This window comes from Dromiciops gliroides, chromosome 2 (genome assembly GCF_019393635.1).
Source record: "Dromiciops gliroides isolate mDroGli1 chromosome 2, mDroGli1.pri, whole genome shotgun sequence".
Taxonomy (NCBI): domain Eukaryota; kingdom Metazoa; phylum Chordata; class Mammalia; order Microbiotheria; family Microbiotheriidae; genus Dromiciops; species Dromiciops gliroides.
In genome coordinates this window covers 238757499-238781944 of record NC_057862.1, presented here as the reverse complement: position 1 = coordinate 238781944, position 24446 = coordinate 238757499, and the positions used below count along the sequence as shown (strand labels likewise).

General features: G+C 41.6%; 1 protein-coding gene across 2 annotated transcripts in view; it reads left to right on the top strand.

Moving 5' to 3' along the window:
• The window catches only part of PAPLN (papilin, proteoglycan like sulfated glycoprotein), an 89868-nt gene that overhangs the window by 53351 nt on the left and 12071 nt on the right, over positions 1–24446 (top strand). The window contains exons 14-22 of one of the 2 annotated variants that reach the window (XM_043982757.1): positions 823–979; positions 5080–5169; positions 5434–5704; positions 7037–7142; positions 7593–7722; positions 9410–10022; positions 14709–14843; positions 16143–16270; positions 16628–16751. In XM_043982757.1, the coding sequence (XP_043838692.1) occupies positions 823–979; positions 5080–5169; positions 5434–5704; positions 7037–7142; positions 7593–7722; positions 9410–10022; positions 14709–14843; positions 16143–16270; positions 16628–16751 (1754 nt within the window). The remainder of the gene's footprint in view (positions 1–822; positions 980–5079; positions 5170–5433; positions 5705–7036; positions 7143–7592; positions 7723–9409; positions 10023–14708; positions 14844–16142; positions 16271–16627; positions 16752–24446) is intronic. The other variant, XM_043982759.1, reaches the window with a different exon arrangement.

Sequence of the window (24446 nt, the reverse complement as noted above, 5' to 3'; positions counted from 1 at the left end):
TTTTTTTGCACATTTCTTTTTAAAATCTAAATGGGGGGGGGCAGCTAGGTGGCACAGTGGATAAAACTCCAGTCCTGGATTCAGGAGAACCTGAGTTCAAATCCGACCTTAGAGACTTGACACTAGCTGTGTGACCCTGGGCAAATCACTTAACCCTCATTGCTCCACCAAAAAAAAAAAATCTAATTTAGTTGGTGAATTCATGTGTACCTATGTTAGTTTTTTGCAACAAAATGCACTTTCCCCCCATAACTGGAATTATTTTCCTTTGGATCTTCCTCATTTCCAATATCAGTATCTCCCATCCCTAGTGGATTGACTTCCTCTGAAGCATTTTACTCTCTGAGATCCTACCGATTTTTCCTATCAACCTCTTCAAAAAATCTACGGTGTATATCAGACTATGCCCAGATTTCCTCTCTATCACAAAGTCTAGTGACAGCTAGGTGGCACAGTGGATAGAGCTGTGTGACCCTGGGCAAGTCACTTAACCCTCATTGCTCAGCAAAAAACAAAAACAAAAAGAAAAACACCTAGCTGCCCCTGTGATATGTTTTTGTTATATGTACATATGTATTTATCTCATTTCTGGTGTATCTTTGTGCATGACAATATATGTATTTATCTCTGGTTCTCTGTGTTTCTCTAGATATGGGTAAACACATCTCTGCTCCAGTAAGTGTCTTTCTGGGTGTATGCACAAACATCTCTCTTCTTTTATGTGTGTTTGTGGGTCTATGTATACATCTTTCATTCTGTGTGGGCATATAATTGTATATGTGTACTTACACATTTTTCTCTCTCTCCCCTGGTGGTTCTCAGTGCTCTAAGAGCTGTGATTCAGGCATCCGGAAACGGCAGGTCATTTGTGCCGACAGCGAATCCAACATCTATAGCTCCGACCTCTGCCAGACTCACCAGCCCCAGATGCCAGATGAAGTGGAAGCTTGTAACACACAATCCTGCTACCTGCCTCAGGGTGAGGAATAGGGAGGGGGCGGAAAGTGGGAGCACAGAGGAGCATCAGTGAAGGGCTGGACACCTCTCTTAGCTGCCTCTAGGGACAGGGGGTTTCCTCTTCTGTTTGTTTTTTTTTTTTTGTTTGTTTGTTTTAAGTTAGGCAATTGGGGTTAAGTGACTTGCCCAGAGTCACACAGCTAGTAAGTGTCAAGTGTCTGAGGCTGGGTTTGAACTCAGGTCCTCCTGAATCCAGGGCCGGTGCTTTATCCACTGTGCCACCTAGCTGCCTCAGGGGTTTCCTCTTCTACCAACACCAGCAGAGGGCATGGAAAGACTAGACTGAAAGGACATTGGGAGGAGAGGGAGCAGGTAAAAAAAAAGTCTTGTTTTCTCCTTTATTTTTTATTTTTTCCACTTTTATTTTTCAATCAGTTAACAAGTCAACAACTGATTCTGTGCCCAGCAGGAGGCTAAGTGCTATGGAAGAAGTACAGCCTAATGGTTCCTATCCTCAAGGAGCTTACAATCTAGTTATGGAGCTAAGTCTAACAAAAGTTAAAAAAAAAAAACCTCAACTAATAGAAGTGGGTATATAATCATAGCCTGCTTTTCACTATTCTCTGGAGGAGAGGTGTCAAACATGCAGCTCACAAAACTTCTAAGTGTGGCAGCAACCAGATTAAAATGTAATTAGGGGGGCAGCTAGGTGGAGCAGTGGATAAAGCACCGACCCTGGATTCAGGAGGACCTGAGTTCAAATCCAGCCTGAGGCACTTGACATTTACTAGCTGTGTGACCCTGGGCAAGTCACTTAACCCTCATTGCCCTGTCTCCCCCCCACCCCCACCCCCCAATGTAATTAGGAAATGTTTAGCAAAATAAATAAAAATGTAGGGGAAAAAAATCAATAATATCACAATTTAATTTTTTTTTTTTTTTTTTGGTGAGGCAATGGGGGTTAAGTGACTTGCCCAGGGTCACACAGCTAGTAAGTGTCAAATGCTTGAGGCCAGAGTTGAACTCAGGTCCTCCTGAATCCAGGGTCAATACTTTATCCACTGCGCCACCTAGCTGCCCCAATATCACAATTTAAAACTAAGCCAAGGGGGGCAGCCCCAATATCACAATTTAAAACTAAGCCAAGGGGGGCAGCTAGGTGGTGCAGTGGATAAAGTATTGACCCTGGATTCAGGAGGACCTGAGTTCAACTCCGGCCTCAAGCATTTGACACTTACTAGCTGTGTGACCCTGGGCAAGTCACTTAACCCTCATTGTCCTGCAAAAAACAAAACAAAACAACTAAACCAATATGCTGCCTATGGGGATCCTTTTGTACAGATTAGTGCCCCCAATTTCCCTGTCCCCATTTCTATTTGAGTATAATAGCACTGCTTTGTAGTACTCAGATTACCAGGTTCAAGGGGGAATTCTTGGAATAAGGGTACTTTAGCCAGTTGATGCTTTCGGTCCAGATCAACTAGTGTTCTCTAAAATCAAATGAGATTATTTAGTAGATAGAGCACTGGACTTGGAGTCAGGAAGGCCTGTGTTTGGACCCTCCCCCCCCCCACTCCCCTTACCCATACCATCCCCTGCCATGTAACCCTGGGCAAGTAATTTTCCTCATCAGTAGAATTAGAGGGGGTGGGGTTTTGCCCCACAAAAGTATTTTTTAAGCTCTCCTAGCACATTGAAAATGGATCATAAAGGGCAGCTAGGTGGCACAGTGGTTAGAGCACTGGCCCTGGAGTCAAGAGGACCTGAGTTCAAATCCAGCCTCAGACACTTAACACTTACTAGCTGTGTGACCCTAGGTAAGTCACTTAACCCTCATTGCCCTACAAAAACAAAACAAAAATACTCTTAAAAATAAAATATTTCATTAGAGTTAAAATAATTAGCAAAGGAATTGAGAAAACACACACACACACACACACACACACACACACACATACATACATGTGGGATTCAACTCTGTTCTTCAAACTAACTGTGGGAAGATTCAGGCTGTGGGAAAGATAAATGGTCCCTTGTGAAGCCAGTCAAGCATATAAGATTCAGCTGTGAAGTCTTTCTAGTTCCATTCATCGGTCAGCCCAGTCAGAAGAAGAGGTCATTTGTCCTTCTCCTTCCTCAGTTTATTTTTGGCCATTAGCAGGAAGGCTTTATGAGCAACTGCTTGGCCCATCCCTATGAGAGAGGTGTGTGTGTGTGTGTGTGTGTGTGTGTGTGTGAACTTATATGTACCTCTTTTCCCACAATGCTCTTACTCCACAAATAGAATCTGTCTCTTTTACTGCCATGTTTTTCCCCCTCAGACACGCAGTTCCCCAGGAAAATGAAGTCTTGGGAGCTTTTTCTAACTAGCAATCATGGCCTGAGTGGGCTCAGGCATTTTAGGGGATATGGTTGGATGGACCTCTCCTTGTTATGTAATGCAGACTTACATTTGGTGCTACAGTTTCTCAATGCTGCAGACATTCAAACACCGGCGTGGTGAAGGAAGGTTTTCTGGAAAAGATGAGAATAGAATTGGTCCTTGAAGGATAGATAGGATTTTTGTCTCCCAGTTTGTCCTCTCTCCTTTCTTGAATAAGGAGAGGAAAAGTCCTAACATGAGAGAAGGCACAGATTCAGGAATGCTCTTTGCTTGTGGGGTGAGGAGAAAACAGCCTGACTGTAGTGGAGGTGGCCTTGCAGGGCTGGGGAATAGTGAGAGGGGGACGGTTTGAGAAAAAGGAGTCTAGTGGTATACAGAATGAACTGTAGGGGCCGGGGGAGAGAAAGGCGGCAGGGGAACAAATCAGTTCTGGGGCTATAATAACAGCTTAGGTATGAGGTGATGAGGCCCTGACCTGGCAGGCAGGGTGAAGAAGGCCTTTGAGATGTCAAAAGCAGCGTGGATCAGTATCACTTGTGGGGGCATCTCCCTTCCCTGCCCTGTCTCAATCTACCCCAAGGAGTTTCTTTTTTTTTTTTTTTGGCAGGGCAATGAGGCTTAAGTGACTTGCCCAGGGTTACACAGCTAGTAAGTGTCAAGTGTCTGAGGCCGGATTTGAACTCAGGTCCTCCTGAATCCAGGGCTGGTGCTTTATCCACTGTGACACCTAGCTGCCACCCTCCCCTCCTCCCCCAAGGAGATTCTTACTCTGGTCCAAGTATCCTCAAGTGGAATGGGTAAAAGAGAGAAGGTTGGGGCTCGAGGAAGGTCATTTATTCCTCTGTTTTGTGGAAAGAATCAGTACCTAAAAACTACTGCCTTTCAGAATTTCCATGTCCTGTCACTTAAAATATCAATAAACATAAAATAAATGGATATAATAAGAAATAAATTATATAAACTATAAAACTAAATATAACAACAAAATTTTACTATAAATAAGAAGATAATAAATATAAAAAATTAAACTGAAATGAAAACATACTTCCTACTCCTTTGATACTTCCAGTTTAAAGCCATACATGGAAAAATTTCGCTCTGAACCAAAAAGCATGTTATAGTTCAGAGTGCCAGACATAGGCAGGCAGCCCAGATTAAAATATAATTGGGGAATATTCAACACAATTTAAATAAATATACCAGAGAACATAGGTAATATCAACATGTGGTTTTCTGTCATTGCCTACAGGCATCTGTATGTAGGGTTTAGTGGCCACATACACCCTCCCCCCCACTTTCGATTTGAATTTGACATCATTGTTGCAAATCATGTGGAAACAGAGACTAAAACTGTTTCCTCGTTTTCCTTTCAGTTCTTCTTTTTCTTCTTTTTTTGGTTTGTTTTGTTTTGGCGGGGAAATGGAGGTTAAGTGACCTGCCCAGGGTCACACAGCTAGTAAGTGTCAAGTGTCTGAGGCCGGGGCTTTGAACTCAGGTCCTCCTGAATCCAGGGTTGTAGCTCTATCCACTGCGCCACCTAGCTGCCCCTTTCCTTTCACGTCTGAGTTGTTGTTTTAGCGTTGCCTGAGGCAGGTGGTAGTGAAGAGAGGCAAAGCCTTGGGGGGGGGGGGAGAGGTCTGGCCACCCCTGTAACTGGGAAGGAGCCACTCTGGTGATTTTCTGAGATGGATACTTTACCCTCCCATGTTGCTCCCCTATCCTTTTCTATCATTCTGCAGAGGTCCCTAGCATGCAGGATGTCCAAGGCTATGACACCAGTCGCCAGGACCCGTTGGCCTATTTAGACCGTCCAGAAACCCCTATCCAAGGTTTGGGAGTAAATGCATCCCCTTTCCCTCCAGTATTTCCTTTTCTCCTGCCCCTTGCTTCCCTAAAGTTTGGGGGAAGGGTGGGGTAGGTGAGATGACAAGACTGTGCTAGCTCTGGGTTCTAGCAGTCCACATAAGGAGATTTGGGCCATGCACATATCTACCTTGGGGCTGGGAGAAGCTGTCCAAAAGTGTCCGGCATCCGGCAGGGTGGGAGGAGGTGATGAGCCCTTGGCATTCGGCTCTATTTCCTTTGCTCTTTAGGTGCCAGGGAGGACTGGTGGGCACACAGGAACCAGCCCACACTCGAGCATCCCCCTGAAGGAGACAGGGGCTCTAACTTACTGCCTCAGCACTGGCGGTCCGGCTGGAGTAGCTCCAGACCCCAGCAGCACCGACACCAGGAGGACCATGGGGTGCGGCCACAGCCTCACGGCTGCAGCCACAGTCCCCATGGCTGCTGCCCAGATGGTCATACAGTAGCACCTGGCCCCTCAGGGCATGGCTGTCCCAGGATCTCATGTCAGCAGAGCAGGTGAGTGATGGAGATGACTATCCCCTCCCTGCCAGCTAGAGAGGATCCTCAGGGAATTCTCATTAGCTGGGGTGGAGGGTAATGTGGGGGTAGTAATGACTGAGTAGGAGAACCTGGATTTGAACCCAAACCCTTTGATGCCAAATCTACCAAACTCTACCCACTGTACTTTCCAAGAACCTAGTTGCTTGTAAGTGCTACCTAGTTCCACCAAGCTTACTCTTGAGGGATTTTATATCATGTCCTGACCATAAACACTCTGAGTTTGGGAGGTAATTGTGAGACCTGGTACATAATAGTGATTAATAGTTCACATTCATATAGTGTTTTTAGTTTTGCAAAGTGCTTTATGGGGCAGCTAGGTGGCACAGTAGATAGAGCACCAGCCCTGGATTCAGGAGGACCTGAGTTCAAATCTGGCCTCAGACACCTAACACTTACTAGCTGTGTGACCCTGGGCAAGTCACTTAACCCCAATTGCCTCACTTAAAAAACAAACAACAAAAAAAACAAATCGCTTTATAAATATTATCCCAATGACCCTGGGAGGTGAGTGGGATTATTATTCCCATTTTACAGATGAGGAAACTGAGGCAGGCAGTGGTGAAGTTACTTGTCTAGAGTCGCATAGCTAGAAAATGTCAGAGTTTGGAGTTGAACTCAGGTCTTTCTCACTCCAAGTCTAGCGTTCTCTGACCTGGGCCATCTAGCTTCCTGGTAAATATTGGGTACACATTCACAAGGCTCATGTAAAAAGAAATAGCGTGGGGGCAGCTAGGTGGCACAGGGGATAGAGCACAGGCCTTGGATTCAGGAGGACCTGAGTTTAAATCTGGCCTCAGACAACACTTACTAGCTGTGTGACCCTGGGCAAGTCACTTAACCCCAATTGCCTCACCTAAATAAATAAATAAATAAACAAACAAACAGTGTGTGCAGTGTGATAGAGAGGGAAAGGGCATGACTGCTTTTATTCTTTAAAGGGGGATTCCTTGAAAGGGGTGTCATGTTAGTAAGTGGATCCTTCTTTCTACAAATGGCTTCTTAAGCTTCTACCATCAAGAGCTCATAATGTAGTAAAGTGGATAAAGTTCAGGAAGCCCCAGGTTCAAATTCCACTTCTAATACTAATGGTGTGGCCCTAAGAAAGTCACTCATAAGGTGTCTTGGTCTCGAGATCCCTCACCCCCAGGACCCGAGCTCCTTGGTCTGGCCTGAGTTGCTCAGACCCTCTAGCTCAGTAGAGAGGAGGAAAGTAGAAGCAAGGGGAGGGAGAAGCAGAGGGAAAGGTCTGGCAGGGAGAAGGCAAGACTGAGTGAGAGCTCTCGACAGGTATGGATGCTGCCCTGATGGGGCCTCATCAGCCCTGGGCCCAAACCTCGCAGGCTGCCCACTGTCATCTGGGAGCAGACACGGGCCCCAAGCAGTCTCCTCTGTGGCAAGTAGCTGGATCCCTTGACCCCAGGGAGGGATACACTGTTCATTTAGAACTGGCTCAGGTGGCAGGGATTCAGAATTCCCTTTCTGCATGTTCCCCTGAGCATCCTTTGGGACTCCCTCCATTCCTGCCTCTCCCGCCACTCATTGTGGCTGCCAAGACTTGGGCTGGGCCTGGAGTTTGGGTGTTCCTGGGAATGGGGAGTGGGGTGGGGAGAGAAGTCTCCTACCGCTGTTCTGAACCTTGCCAGGGTGACGGTGGTGTGCAGGGCAAGAGCCTGGGAACAGAAACATTAGAAGGGGCTCAAGTCCCCTCTCTTCCATCCCACCCTTCTCCCAAAAATGAGTTCCCAAACCTGTCTGGGCCATTGTGAAGAGCTGTGGGTTTGGGGAGGGTGGCATGTGTTCCTTCCCTCCGTCTCTTTTGAAATCACCTCTTCCCTCTACACAGGCTGGGCAAGCTGAGCCTCAGTCAGACCCATCCATGGAGTGCCGAGGATCCCAGTATGGCTGCTGCTATGACAACGTGGCTTCCAGTGCAGGCCCCCAGGGAGAAGGCTGCAAAGGCAGGCCTAACTACCGTAAGTGATCCCTGTCACTCACTTTAGGGTGGAAAGGAAAGAGAATAAGAATTTATATAACACCTACTATGTGCCAAGCACTGTATTAAGTGCTTTTTTTTGGGAGGGGGGAGAAAGTAAGTGGGGTTAAGTGACTTGTTTGGGGTCACAAAGACAAGTGTCGGAGGCTAGATTTGAACTCAGGTCCTCCTGACTCCACAGCCAATGTTCCACCCACTAGCTGTTCCCTAAGTGCTTTTTACAAAAATCTCCTTTGATCCTCACAACAACTCTGGGAGGTAGGTGCTATGACTACTCCCCATTTTATAGTTGAGGAAACTGAGGTAAATAGAAGTTAAGTGACTTTCCCAGGGTCACACAGTTAGTAAGTGGATAGATTTGAACTCGGGTCTTCCTGACTCCAGGTCCAGTGATCTATTTACTGTGTCACCAGCTGCCTCATAAGCTTTAACCTTCCATTTTCCATCATTTGCATTTTTTCAACCATGCCAATCTAATGGGTATGAGGAAAAGCCTCAGTTGTTTTAATTTGCATTTCTCTAATCATAAGTCACTTAGAGCAGGTTTTTTTTTTTTTTTGGTATCTTTCAGTTCCTTTTCCAATGTTAATCTTAACCTTCTTCTAATACCTTCTTCCTTCTTCCCCAGCTAAATCCTCAAGGATGCATCTTATGCAAAAATAGCAGGTCAGGAGCTAGCACAGTGCCTTGCTCACAACAGCCTCTTTAATAAAAGCTTGTTGATTTGGATAAATCCTGCTTCCTTTAAAGTGTTAGTTGATATGAACTTGTTCTTCTCCTGATATGTGTCAGCAGGGATTCTTGAAATCCTATTCCAGACATTTCTTGCTGTTTGCAGACATCTGGCTTAGAGGGGTCTCCTTCCTTCTAAACCAGGGGATGGCTTCATTCCCAGCACCACCCCTGATTCCTCACTATGGTCTGGGTTTCCCCTAGTCTTCCCAGCCCTGATGCTGCCCATGTCACTGCTTCTCTTGGCCCTCAATTTCCTTTCTTTTTTTTTATACTGGACATTTTAAAATTTTATTGGAGTAGGATGCAGGACACAGTTCAGATGATTCCAGTTTTGTTGGCAACATCCAAAGCATCATAGTCCGGAGCCAGTCAGACATAGGCCTTCTTCTCTCCATCAGGCCGGATCAGTGCATTGACCTTGGCCACATCGATGTCATAAAACTTCTTTACGGCTTGCTTGATCTGATGCTTGTTGGCCTTGATATCCACAATGAAGACAAGGGTGGTGTTATCCTCTCTCTTCTTCATAGCAGATTCAATGGTCAAGGGAAACTTAATGATGGCATAGTGATCAAGCTTGTTTCTCCTCGGGGCACTTTTCCGAGGGTATTTGGGCTCCTGTCGAAGTCTTGCTGGAATGTGGGCGATGTTCGGATCGTCTTCTTTCTGTGGCTATGGACACCCTTCAATACTCCCTTCTTGGCCTTAGGACCTTGAACTTGGGGGGAACAACCACTTCCTTCTTTGCCTTTGGTGCCATCTTGGGGGAAGGGTGGCCCCTCAGTTTTCTTGAGCCCGTGTGCCTAGAATAGTATACAGATAGAGAGAAACAGGAGTAGTGATTCCTTAGCTGAGGATTGAAGTTGAGGGGGAAATTCCTACAGGGGACGGATGACCATAATAACAATTCTCTCCCTGCTCTTCCTCCACAGCCTACCCAGTCAGGTGCCTGCTGCCCAGTGCACATGGCTCTTGTGGGGACTGGACTCCTCGCTGGTACTTCATTCCCACTGTGGGCAAGTGCAACCGTTTCTGGTATGGTGGCTGCCATGGCAACAGGAATAACTTCGTCTCTGAGGAGGAGTGCATGAGAAGCTGCCAGGAGGGAGCTGAGGACAGTGCCAGAGGACCCCTGACTCATGGAGCAGAGCAGGGATGGGCATCTCCCTCACAGAGGGAGCCCACCCAGCACAGGCAAGGGCCTTCTGGCTATAACCTGGGAGGTGGCACTGGGGACCGCCATGATGCCTCCCAGCATGGCCAGTCATCCAGAAGTGATGACCAGAGTAGGGCTGGGCTAAGTTGGGGTCTGGACCACACAGAGATATCCCAGGGTAGGCCTTCCCTTTCAGCTGGCACTTCAAGGCTAGAGCAAGGGGGGCAGTACCTGAGACAAGATGAGACTCAATTGCCCAGGACCTTTGAGCAGGAATCCTCGAAGAATCAACATACAGGACACCAGGATCGGGAGGGCAGGCCAAGTGTATTTGTACCAAGAGAAGACATTAGGCAACCAGCTCCACACTTACAGGCTCCTTCTCACAGGTAAAGTTGGACTACTAGGGAGGGGTGGCTAGGGGAGCAACAGCTTTGGGAAAATTTGTAGTCAGGAGGACTTGTATCTGCCCATGTACCAACTCCCCTCCCGGCTCCTTTTCTTTTTTAAAAATTAAATTAAAAATTTTTTTTTTTCAAATGAAGATCTGCCTTTTCTCCCTTTCTCCTTCCATTGAGAAAGATGGAAAAATAAATGCCCTGTCAGAGACATATATAGTCAAACAAAACAAATTCCTTCACTGGCTGTGTCCAAAAAATATGTCTAAATCTACACTCCTGAGTCTGTCAGGACTGTCAGGTTTCATCATGAGTTCTCTGGAATCATAGTTGGTGGTTGTGTTTGTCTTTGCAATATTGTTTCCATTGTGTAAATTGTTCTACTCTTTCTGCTTACCTCACTCTGCATCAGTTCATACAAATCTTCCTAGGTTTCTTTAAAACTATCTCCTTCATTTCTTTTAGCAAAAGTGGCATTCTATCACATTTAAATACTATCTTTTTAAGATATTCTCCAATTGATGAGCACTCCCATAACTTCCAGTACTTTCAAAGAACTGCTATAAATACTTTTGTACATGTGGATCTTTTTCTTCTTTCTTTGATATCTTTAGGATATAGACTTTTGTAGTGCTTATCACTGGGTCACAGTTTAGCAGTTTTTTGGGAATAGTCCCAAACTCCTTTCCAGAATAATTGGACCAGGGCAGCTAGATGGCGCAGTGGATAGAGCACCGGCCCTGGAGTCAGGAATACCTGAGTTCAAATCCGGCCTCAGACACTTAACACTTACTAGCTGTGTGACCCTGGGCAAGTCACTTAACCCCAATTACCTCACTAAAAAAAAAAAAGAAAAACAGAATAATTGGACCAGTTCACAGCTCCACCAATAATGCATTAATGTACCTGTTTTCCCACAGCCTCAGCAGTGTTTTTCATTTTTCTTTTTTGTCAATTTTTCCCAATTTTGTGGTGTGAAGTGGTATCTTGGAGTTGTTTTAATTTTTATTTCTCTAATTATTAATGATTTAGAGGATTTTTTTAGGTCTTTAAACCCTGTCTCCACACTACTTTTGATCTACTCCTTTATCTCTGCTAAATCTTTGAAGATATAACCTATACAAAAATAGTAGGTCAGGGAACCTAGCAAAGAGCTTTGCACAAAATAGGCTCTATAATGAATGTTTGTTGAAATGGATAAATCCTATTCTCTTTAAGGTGTGTGTAATTTAAAATTCTAAATGTGGGTTCTAATCTGTTCCCCCAGTTTTGGGGGAAACTGACTAAAATCACTGATAAAATGAGTTTAGGTTTTTAAGGGTTTATTGAAAGATAGAAAGAGAAAGATTGAGAACAGAATTCCTACAGCCTGGCAATCCTATCTTTCCTCAATTTTCTTGTGAAGTCCTCTGAAGTCTCTCTCCTCCACCACGGTGAAATCAGGAACCCCAAAAAACACGAACTCCTGCCCCAGCGCCTACTTCTTCATGTGTTCCTCCCAGAAATGGGAGGCTCCTTAAGTTGATTGGCTGGTAGCCTTGATAGACAGTACCCATGAGCAAACGTCACTTCCTGACACCAAGGAAAAGCCACATGGCCTTGCCCTCAGAGGCATTCTCCTCATGGTGGAGCTTCCTATAGTAAATCTCCAGTAGGTGGCGTCATTCCAATCATTACAGGTGTTAATTGATATGAACTTAAATTCTTATCCTTCTCAGTAGAATTTAAAAGAGGACTTTTGAAGATTTCCCCATCTCCATCATTCTCCCTATCCAGAACAATTTGATATTCTTCTTGGACTTCATCCCTCTAAGAGGATGCCAGGCTGGGCAGGGCCAGGTTTTTGAGGAGTCAGACAGAACAGGTGCCTTATGGTGGGATTTGATAGGATCCAAGAAAGCCTATCTGACCCCAAATATCTCAGCTGCCTGTCATGGTTTCTGAGGTTCTACCATTAAACCATTTAGAATTCTAGAGATTAGGAAAAAAAAAAAAAAGAACTCAACAATGTGCTGCCTACAAGAAATATACTTTGTAAAGCACAGGGAATCCATATAGTTTCAAAATGAATTTTAAAGTGAACTAGGTATAAATTGAACAGATTTAGAATAAAATATATTATGCTTCATCTAAACCGAAAATGCAGAGATTATAAGCGTAATTTTAGATCAGGCAGAAGCAAATACAAATTCTATTGAGGCAAAGGGGGCAGCTAAGTGGTGCAGTGGATAAAGCACCAGCCCTGGAGTCAGGAGAACCTGAGTTCAAATCCAGCCTCAGACATTTGACACTTACTAGCTGTGTGACCCTGGGCAAGTCACTTAACCCCAATTGCCTCACCCCCCAAAAAAGAGGCAAGCAGAAAAAGCACAGAATAATTAAAGGCACTATAGATAATGGAACAATATCATTGTAAAGTAAAATGCACTGAATGGCATTGCAACCAAGTTTATAAGGGAATACTAAGATGCAAAAAGACCTAGACAATAAGGAATTAATTGTACATGAGTTGAATGTTGCTCTGTCAGAGTTTGGCAAATCTACCAGAAAGATAAATAAATCCTGAAGAGAATATTGAAAAACTAGATTTAATATAAACCAATGAATGAGAATCTTAGGGACTATGTGTATTTATCAGGTTCCCAAGTAATTTTTTTTTTTTTTTAGTGAGGCAATTGGGGTTAAGTGACTGCCCAGGGTCACACAGCTAGTAAGTGTTAAGTGTCTGAGGCCGGATTTGAACTCAGGTACTCCTGACTCCAGGGCCGGTGCTCTATCCACTGCGCCACCTAGCTGCCCCCCCAAGTAACTTTTACAAAAATTATGTGTGAGGGCATAAAAATCTTAATTTTTAAGCAATATGCTAATTTACTTAGAAAACTCTAGAGAATCAGAAAAATTAATCACAGTAGCTTCAACAAAATAGCTAGCATGAAGAAAACAACAAAATATTCAGAATTTCTATTTGTTCCCAGCAAGGACCACAAGAAGAGGTTAAAAAATAAGTACCACTTAAAATAACAATAAAATATAGGTACATAGAAAATTTATATAAACTGTACAAAATAATTTTCACAGACATTAAGACCTACATAATTGGAGAGATATTTATTACTCAAGATTTCTGTATGCTAGTAATGTGAAAATGATGATATTGTACAAATAGCCCATAGGCTTAAAGCCAAGCAAACTATGAAGGAGATACTTTATAGAATTAGAAAAGATGATGACAAAATTCATATGGAGGTGTTAACAAAAGGTCAAGGATATCAAAGGAAATAATGAAAAAAGTTGGAAAGATGAGAGGTGGGAAATAGCATATTTGAAATTATATGATAAAGCAGAAGTTATGAAAATTTTTGATTTTGGGTAAAAAAAATTTTAAGTTGATCAAATTAGATTAGATATGCAAGACTTAGGAGGAAATATGTATAGTACTATGGTCTTTGATTTTTTTTTTTTAGCATTAGAAAAATGTCCTCTCTTTTATGATTAACTTTATTTAAAAAAAAATAAACATTTTTATTTATAGTTTTGAATTCCAATTTTTATTCCTCCTTCCTTTCCTCTCCTTCCCTTTCCCTGAGGCAGTAAGTAATCAGATATGGGTTATACATGTACAATAATGTAAAACATTACCATATTAATCATTTTAGTACAATAATCTTTGTTAAACCCAGGAACACGAAGTACTAAAGAAGTACATTATTCATTCTTCATCAAAACCATGGAAAAAGTGGAATGCATTTTGGTAGAAAAATTTTTAAATTGATCAAATCAGATTAGGTATGCAAGATTTAGGAGGAAATATGTATAGTACTGTATAATTTAAGATTCTAAATGTGGATTCTAATCTGTTCCCCCAGTTTTGGGGGAAACTGACTAAAATCACTGATAAAATGAGTTTAGGTTTTTAAGGGTTTATTGGAAAATAGAAAGAAAAAGATTGAGAACAGAATTTCAACAGCCTGGCATTCCTATCTTTCCTCAAATTTCCTGTTAAGTCCTCTGCCGCCACCACCACCAAGTCAGGAACCCAAAAGCGCAAGAGCTCTCCGCGCAGGCTCCCTTTCCTCCTTCCTGTCTCCTCCCAGAAAATAGGAGGCTCCTCAAGTTGATTGGCTGGTAGTCTTGATAGACAGCACCCATGAGCAAATGTCATTTCCTGACGCCAAGGAAAAGCCACAATGCCTCTGAGGCATTTTCCTCATGGTGGAGCTTTCCCACAGCAAGTCTCCAGTAGGTGGCATCATTCCAATCATTACAGTACTTTAGCCTTTGATAAAACCAGGAACTCAAAGTACTAAGGAAGGAACTCTTTATTCAACAAAACTGTGGAAAAAGTGGAAAGCAGTTTGGTAGGAAATAGGTTTAAACCAGCATTTATAGTATATATAAAAATAAGTTGTAAATACATGTGATAACCTAAAGGAAAAGGTTCATATCATAAAAAAATTAGGAAAATAACAACTATGAAAAGAGGAAAAATCCTTAATCAGCCAAGGGTTAAAAAAAATAACAAAATGGTTATATTTGATCACTCAACCAAGATTGGTTCAGTATTTAGCCCTCTGTGCTAACAGGTACTGAGAGATACAGAGATGAGTAAGAAACCTTCCCTTTCCTCAAAGAGTTTATGGGCTGATAATCATCATGTGTCATCCTGCCATTTTCCAGGATTGTCTTGGACAAGACAGAATATTCCGGGGTTCAGGTCACCCTGGGGCAGATAGTTCGATTCTTCTGTATGGCAGATGCCAGCCCTGATGTGAAATGGCAGAAAAATGGAAAGCCAATCAGATCATCAGATAGGTAAAGAAACTCTTTATGGGGGCAGCTAGGTGGCACAGTGGATAAAGCACTGGTCCTGGATTTGGGAGGACCTGAGTTCAAATGTGTCCTCAGACACTGGACACTTATTAGCTGTGTGACCCCGGGCAAGTCACTTAACCCTCATTGCCCTGCAAAAAACCTAAAAAACCAAGAAACAAACAAAAAAAGAAACTCTTCTCTCCCACAATCCAATTGACTCTCTACAACTCAAGATGTTCCCCTCCAAATGTAGGATTTGGGGGTTTGGGAAGACAGAGGGAAAGCCTGGGGCAGGTCTACCCACAGGTCTCACCAGATGGGGCTTATCACTTCAAGGATGTTATTGAGAAAATTATTTGTAAATATTTAATTATAACACAAACATTATTTATATGATGCTTTATGTGTTATTATTTACATAGTTTGTTGGTTATAAAGCATGTTAAATCCATTATTTCACCTAATCCTCACAACAACCCTGTGAGAAAGGCAGAGAAAGTATTATTTTTCCTCTTGAGTAAACTGAGTCTCAAGAGAGGTTAGGAGTTTTGCCCAAGGTCAGATAGCTAAGTCTAGTTATCCTTTCCACACTGCAGGGGCTGGGACACCGTGCCCCGGCAATCTGAAAAATCTGCATAAACTTTTTTTGGCCCTCTCTTCATACCAGAGAAGAACTCTGAATTATTATGTTATCAATAGATAAAATATGTTGATATATAATACTATACATATGTTTTATGCATTTCTGAATTTTAAAACTTTTTCTGTCATCTACCAATTTTCACATGTTGTTTGTGGCTTCCAGAAATTCCCCTGTGTGACCCTGGGCATGTCACTTTACTCTCATTACCCTGCTAAAAAGAAAGAAAGAAAGAAAGAAATTCCCCTAAAATTCCCACTTAATTTCTTATGCAAACCTGTGATATATAGAAACCATGATGGGGAAAGTCACAATGTGGAAGGGATAACTGTCATTAATAAAAACAGGACTTGGGGGAATCTAGGTGGCACAGTGGCACCAGCTCTGGATTCAGGAGGACCTAAGTTCAAATCTGACCTCATACACTTAATACTTACTAGTTGTGTGACCTTGGGCAAGTCACTTAACCCTCATTGCCCTGCCAAAAAACAAACAAACTAACTAAAAACAGGACTTGAGCCCAGAGTCTTTTGATTCCAGGAACAAGGTTTTTTCCTCTACCACACTTGGGTTGGGGGTCGGGGGGGGGGGGATGACTCTGGATTGGGTGTGGTGGGGTTCAAGCAGGGCTCTATCCCTTGATATGTGGCCTCCCACAGGCACCATCTGCAGCCAGATGGCTCCTTGGTCATCAGTTCAGTGAGTGAGCATGATGCTGGCACCTACACCTGCAGTACTTCTACTGGGGGCCAGGACAGCAGTCGCCACATTCAACTCTGGATCACAGGTCACTTGGTCACACCCCCTCCAGTGGGATTTTTAATGGATTTGTTCTGTTCTGCCCACCCTTTCCCTGGGATGAGAAGGTTTAAACTTAGGGGGTAGGAGGATTGTTTTGATTGTGTGCCCTCCATTCAATGCCTTTTCTGTCAGCAGTCATGTCCCCTGTAGGAACCCAGGGGGCATCCTCTGGAAAGGCCTTAACATTTTTATTTCCAGAGGTACTGTGCCTTGGTATTTGTGAACCTATGGCAGGACCCCATTCCTAGACTCCTTGGGTTTCCCTGGGGGATTAGTTGTGAAGTTCTCTGCCCTTGCCCTTCTTTCTAAGTCTGCCTTAGCATTTTTCTCTGCTTCATGATAGGGGATGATAGGACAGCGCCTGCAGAGGCTGAGAGGAATCTTCCTCGGATCCAGGACCATAGACACCTGGATTTGTGGCAGGGTCAGAGGCCCAGCTCCCACAGGCACCATCAGCCAGGGCCCAGGTAATACTGCTTTAGTCCCACCCCTGGCTCTCATTATTTCAGTGTCATACCATATACCATCTCTTTCGTGTTTCATACTTCACTTATGATGTTAACTTTTCTGTATAAAATGTGAACTCCTTTTGAGCTCATCTTGGTGTATATAGTATGTGATGTTGGTCTGTACCTAGTTTCTTCCAATTTTCTTAGTGATATTTGTTCAGTAGCCCCAATTTTTGTTGTTTTGTTCCTATAGTTGGAATTCATAGGCTTATCAAACACTAGGTTACTGTGTTCATTTGTTGTTCTTTTTTTGCTGTATGCAACAACTATATATTTTATTTTCCAGTTACATATAAGGGTAGTTTTCAACATTCATTTTCATAAGATTTAAAGTTCCAAATTTTTCTCCTTCCCTCCCTCACTTTCCTCCCCCCTCCACAAGATTGCAACCAGGTTATATATGTACAATCCACAAGTGTTCTTTTTATCAGTTCTTTCTATAGGGGTGCATAGTAAGCTTCCTCATTAGTTCCTTGGGATTGTCTTGGATCATTGCATTGCTGAGAGTAGTTAAGTCATTCACAATTACTCATTGAACAATACTGCTGTCACTATGCACAATGTCCTCCCAGCTCTGCTCACTTCACTATACATCGATGTTCATTAGTCTTTCCAGGTTTTTTGGGGATCATCCTGTTTGTTATTTCCTGTAGCACAAGACCATTCCACTACAATTATATAGCACAGCTTTTTCCATCATTCCTCAATTGATGGACATTCCCTTGATTCCCAATTCTTAGCCTCCACCAAGAGTTGCTTTAAATATTTTTTGTACAATTTTTCCCCCTTTTCTTTTTCATGATTACTATTGTTAACAGTTTCCCTTCCATCCTATTCCCTTCCCCATGATATTTATTCTATTATCCATCTTCTTTCATCCTATCACTCTTCAAAAGGAATTTGCTTCTGTCTGTCCCCTCCCCCACTCTGCCCTTCCTTCTTTTGCCCCTCTCTCTTTATCCCCTTCCCCTCCTACTTTCCTGCAGGGTTAGAGAGATTACTCCACCCAATTGAGTGTGTACATTATTCCTTCCTTGAGCCAATTCTGATGAGTGTTAGGCTCATTTACTGCCCAGATTACTACACCCAGTTGGGTATGTCTGTTAGTCCCTCCTTGAGGCAGCTCTCATGAGTTTAAGGTCTTTGAGCCTTTTCTGATGAGTGTAAAATTAATTTACTGCCCTACTCCTCTCCCATCTCTTCCCCCACTCCATAAGCCTTTTCCTGTTTCTTTCATGTAGGGTTTCACCTCTGCCCTTCCCCCTCTCCCAGTGAATTCCCTTCACCCCTCAATTTAACCCTAAAGATGTCATCACCTAGCTAGGTGACACAGTGGACAAAGCACCACCCCTGGACCCAGGGGGATCCCAGCCAAAACCTGGCCTCAGACACAAGACAGTTGTCCACTGTATGACCCCAGGTATGTCCCCCAGCTCTAATTTTTTTATGGTTCTCTAGGGTCTTGTATTTGAAAGTCGAATTCGCCATTCAGTTCAGGTCTTTTCATCACAAATACCTGAAAGTCTTCTTTTTCATTAAAGTCCCATTTTTTCTGCTGAAAGATTCCACTGAGTTTTGCTGGGTAGGTGATTCTTGGTTGTAATCCCATTTCCTTTGCCCTTTGGAATATCATATTCCATGCCCTCCAGTCCTTTAATGTAGAAGCTACTAGATCTTGTGCTATCCTGACTGCGGCTCCACAGTCCTTGAATTCTTTCTTTTGGGCAGCTTGCAATATTTTCTCCTTGACCTGAGAGCTCTGGAATTTGGCTATAATATTCCTAGAGTTTTCCTTTTGGGATCTCTTTCTGGAGGTGATCAGTGGATTCTTTCAATTTCTATTTTAGCTGCTTCTTCTAGAATTTCAGGGCAATTTTCCCTGAGAATAACTTGGAAGATGATGTCTAAACTCTTTCCTTGATCATGGTTTTCAGGTAGACCAATAATTTTCAAATTATCTCTCCTGGACCTATTTTCCAGGTCAGCAGTTTTTCCCAGAAGATATTTCACATTGCCCTCTATTTTTTTATTCATTTGGATTTGCTTTATTGTGTCTTGGTTTATCATAAAGTCACTGGCTTCCATTTGCTCAGTCCTAATTCTTAGGCAATTATTTTCAGAGAGCTTTTGTACCTCCATTTGGCCAATTTGACTTTTCAAGCTGTTGACATTTTTCTCATGTCTTTCTTGCATCCCCCTCATTTCTCTTTCCATTTTTTCCTCTACCTCTCTAACTTTATCTTCAAAGTCCTTTTTGAGCACCTGTATGGCCTGAGACCAATTCATATTTTTCTTGGAAGCTTTAGATATAGGGGCCCTGATGTTGACATCTTCCTCTGAGGGTGCACCTTGGTCTTCCTTGTTACTGAAGAAACTTTCTATGGTCCTCCCCTTTCTCTGTTGGCTCATCTTGCCTTTCTTTTACTTGACTTTTAGCTCCTTAAAGTGGGGCACTGTTTCCAGGCTGCAGTATCCTAAGCTTTAGAAGTCCCAGGTGGTATGATTGAAGGAGGATCAAGTTCTTCACTCACTTGGCCTGTTTCCTGGTCCTAGATGACCCCAGACCAACTTGCTAATCAACCAGCTTTGTGTGTTGTGGTTGTTAGCTCCGAGGAGCCTGTGCCCCTCCCCCACCTGGGCCACTGCTACTCAAGCCTACCTCCTGGTTCTCAGCAGGGGTGAAAAATTCAAGTTCTGCCTTAGCACCAGCATAGACCCCTGTAGTCTCCCCCCTGCCCAGGGCTCAGCCCACTCACCAGAGTGTGAGCTTAGTTCCAGACAACACTGGTGCTTCAGCTGATTCAGAGGCTCTGGGGGGCTCCTTCTCTGGTGAGGTCTTCCTGGGACTGGATCTGTGTCAGGGTGACTGTGGGGTTGGGCTCGACTCCTGTATTAGCACAGCAGCTCCCTCCTTCTGACCTTCCAAGCCATTCTTGGTTAGAAGATGATTTCAGCACATTCTTCTGTGAGTTTTGCTGCTCTGGGCATTTTCCTATGGCATTATTTGGATGTTTTTTGGAGTGATCGTGTCATGAGTTCAGGAGCTCACTGCCTTTCCTCTGCCATCTTGGCTCCACCCCGGAAGTCCCTGTGCTCATTTGTTTTTTCAATTGTGTGCCTAATCACTCTTTTTCTTACCCAATTTCAAAATGTTTTGACAATTATAGCCGTTTAGATTGAGATCTGGTACTGCTAGGTGTCCCTCCCAATTTTTTCATCGATTACCTGTGATTTTTTTGATCTTTTGTTCATCCAGATGAATTTTGTTATTTTTTTTTCTAGCTCTATAAAGTAATTCTTTGGTAGTTTGATTGGTATGGCACTGAATAAATAGTATTGTCATTTTCATTATATTGAAATGAGCAACTAATATTTCTCCAGTTATTAAGATATGCCTTTATTTGTGAGATGTGCTTTGAAATTGTGTTCATATAGTTCCTGGATGTCATAGGAGGGCCCATAGGTTCCAAGTTTTTTATACTATCTATAGTTATTTTAATTGTAATTTCTCTTCATATCTCTGTCTTCTGAGTTTTGTTGGTTATATACAGAAATGCTGGTAATTTGTATGGGTTTGTTTTGTATCCTGTAACTTTGCTGAAGTTGTTAATTGTCTCAGCTAGATTTTTAGTTGACTAGGGTTCTCTAAGTATACCATCATATCATCTTCAGAAAGTGATATTTTTGTTTCCTCTTTGTCTATGCTTTTTCCTTCAGTTTCTTTTTTCTTGTCTTACTGGTATAGTTAGCAGTTCTAGTACACTATTGAATGGTGATAAGGAGCATCCTTGCTTCATTTCTGAGATTATTGGAAAAGTTGTATTACGTACCATTTTAGGGAAAGATGTTTATTCCTATGCTTTATGGTATTTTTTAAAAAACAGGAATGGGTATTGTATTTTGTCAAAAATATTTTTGTGTATCTATTAAAATAATCATATGTTTCTTGGTGTAGTTATTAAAATGGTTAATTATGCTTATAGTTTTTCTAATATTGAACCAGCCCTGTATTCCTGGTATAAATCCCATCTGGTCAGAACATAAAATCTTTGTGATATATTGCTACAATATCCTATCATTTTATTTACATTTTTTTTGCATCAAAATTCATTGGGGAACTTGGTCTATAGCTTTCTTTCTCTGTTTTGAGATCCATAGTTTAGATATCAAAACCATATTAGTGTGAGAGAATGAATTTCGTAGGATCCTTCTTTACCTGATTTTTTTTTTTACAAATAGTTTATATAGTATTAGAAAGATTGTTCTTTAAATATTTTGTAGAATTCACTTGTAATTTGATCTTTTTTCCTTGAGAGCTCTTTTAAGGTTATTTTTTTTAAAGCTATTCTAAGATAAAGTATTCTATTTACAATTCTATTGATGTGGGCAATTTACATTTTTATAAATGTTCATTTCATTTTGATTATCAGTTTTAGTAGCAGATAGTTGGGCAAATCAGTTCCTAATAATGGCTTTTATTTTTTCATTGGTTGTGAGTTTGTTTTTTTCCTATTTTATGTTGGTAATTTGGTTTTCTTCTTTTTTTCCTAATCAAATGGCTTGTCTATTTTGTTTTTGCCCTCTAAAACTAATCCTACTTTTATTTATTAATTCAATGTTTTCCTTAAAATTTCAGTTTTGTTAATCTTTCCTTTGATTTTCAGGATTTTTGTTTTGGTATTTAATTGGAGGTGTTTTTTGTTTGTTTTGTTTTGTTTTTAGTGAGGCAATTGGGGTTAAGTGACTTGCCCAGGGTCACACAGCTAGTAAGTATTAAGTGTCTGAGGCTGGATTTGAACTCAGGTACTCCTGATTCCAGGGCCGGTGCTCTATCCACTGCGCCACCTAGCTGCCCCTAATTGGAGGTTTTGAATTTATTGGTTTTCTAGGGTTTTTTTTCAGTTGCAAACCAAATTTATTATCTGTTCTTACTGTTTTTTATTGGTGAAAGAGCCTAGAGATATGAATTTTCCCCTAAGAACTGCTTTGGTTTTATCCCACAAATTTTGGAATGTTGTTTCATAGTTGTCATTATTATTCATGAAATTATTGTTTTCATAATTTGTTCTTTGACCCACCCATTCTTTAGTATTAAAATATGTAGTTTCCAATTTTTAATCTTTGCTTCAAAGGTCCTTTATTGAATGTAATTTATATTTGTATTCTGGTTGAAAACAGATGCATTTAATAATTCTGCTTTTCTGCATTTATTTTTAAGGTTTTATGTGTTAATATGTGGTATGTTTTTGTGAAGGTGTCATGCAGAGTTGAGAAATAGAAAAATGCCTTTATGTCCCCATTCCATGTTCTCTTGAAGTTTATCATATTTAACTTTTCTAAAATTCTTTTGAGATCCCTAACATCTTTCTTGTTTATTTTTTGGTTCAATTTATCTAGGTCTGAGAGGGTTGAATTGAGATTCCTCTATGTTATAGTTTTACTGTCTATTTGTTCCTGTAACTCATTTAACTTTTCCTTTAAGAATTTAGAAGGTATACTATTTGGTGCATACATGTTTATTATTGATATTGATATTCATTGTCTATTATATCTTTTAGCAAAATGTAGTTTCTCTATCTCTTAATTAGGTCTCTTTGTCCTTTTGCTTTGTCTGAGATTATGACTGCTATCTGCCTTAAAAAAAAATCAGCTGAAGCATGAAAGATTCTGCTCTAGTCCCTTATTTTAATTCTATGTGTATCTTTTTCGTTTCAAGCGTGTTTCTTATAAACAACATATTGTTTGATTATGGTTTCTAATCCATTCTTTTATCCTCTATTTTATGGATGTTTATCCCATTCACATGAACAGTTTTGATTGCTATGTATCTCCCTCCATCCTATTCTCTTATATTTATTCTTCCCCCTTTTCCCATCACCTTGAGTTTGTTTTGCTTCTGACTAATGCTTCCCATAATCGACCTTCCCTCTTATTTCCCTCTTTTGCCTTATCCCTTTCATTTCTTTTTGCCTGTTGTGTAAGATGTGTTTATGTACCCAGATGTGGGTGTATTCTTCCCTTCTATATTGCAGGTAGATGAGACTGAGGTTCAAGTGTCATCCACTTCCCCTCATTCTTGCTCCCTTATTGTTATATAAAGTTGATTCATGTGAAACACATTTCCCTCCCTCCCCTTCTCTCCCAGTGCATCCCTCTGTCCCCATCCCATTTTATTCTTGGTTTGACATCCTCCAAAGACAACAGAATCACACCCAGACCTTCTGTCTAATTCAACTCTTTCTATGACCTCTGATGAAAAATCGCTACATGTATCATCTCCCACTAAAAGAATGTAAACAGTTTTACCTTGATTAGTTCTTTATGATTTCTCACTTATGTTTATCTTTTTATGCTTCTTTCAATTTATGTCTATATGTCATTTTCTATTTAGCTATTCCTCAGAAATGCTTTGAAGTATTCTATTTTGCTAAGGTATGTTTTTCCTCTTGTAGGATTATATTCAGTTTTGCAAGGTATATTATTCTTAGTTGTAAGCCTAGATCCTTTGCCTTCTGAATATCATATTCTAAGATCTCTGCTATTTTTTAGTTGTGGCTGCTAAATTTTCTGTGATCCTGATTGTAGTTCCTCAGTACTTGAATTCTTTCTGGCTGCTTGTATTATTTTTTTCCTTGATCTGGGAGCTCTGGAATTGTGGGTTACTTTCAGGAGGTGACCAGTGGATTCTTTCAATTTTTACTTTGACCTCTGGTTCCAAGATATCTGGACAGCTTTCTTTTATGATTTATGGAAATATGATGTCTAGGCTTTCTCTCTCTCTCTTATTCATGGATTTCTTAGTTCTTATTTCTTAGGTAGTTCATTGATTCTTAAATTATCTCTCAATCTATTTTCCAGGTCAGTTGCTTTTCCTGTAATGTATTTCACATTTTTTTTCTTGAAATCTTGCTTGAATTCTTCTGAAATTCATGTTGCACTTGTGTCTAAGCTGTATTTTTTTTAGCTATATTTGTTTTTAAAGATTTGCTTGTAGATTTTTCTGAGTCATTCTCTTCCTCTGTGTTTGTGTTTTGAGTATCCCTGTCACCATAATAGCTCTTTTGATTAGGTTTTTTGTTGTTGTTGTTTACTCCTTCCAGTCTATTCCTTGACTTCACATTTTATGTTAGTGCTGGGCTCTGTATACTTTAGGGAGAGGGGGAGATGTCCAGCCTGAGCTTTTGTCCTTCTTCTACTTTCACAGATTCAGGTGGGGGGCCTGTAAGTGCTTAGTGCTCACAAAGTGGTGTGATCCAGGGGAAAGATCTGTTCTCTGTCCTCCTGGTTTGAGTTCTACAAGTTCCTGACCCAGGTTTGGGTTTAATGGCTTGTTTCTGGTTGGGAGTTTTAGCAAACTACTGCTAGACTTGGCCACTCTTTTTTTTCGGTGAGGCAATTGGGGTTAAGTGACTTGCCTAGGGTCACACAGCTAGTAAGCGTCAACGGTCTGAGGCCAGATTTGAACTCAGGTCCTCCTGACTCCAGAGCCGGTGCTCTATCCACTGCACCACCTAGCTGCCTTAGACTTGGCCACTCTTGGCCTGCTGGGAGGCCTGCATTCAGCTCCTGGGTTAAGAACCACATAGCCACCATGTGCATCTTAGTCAAAATGAGGACCAATGTTTACCACCACTCTTCTCTGTCCTGGATCTG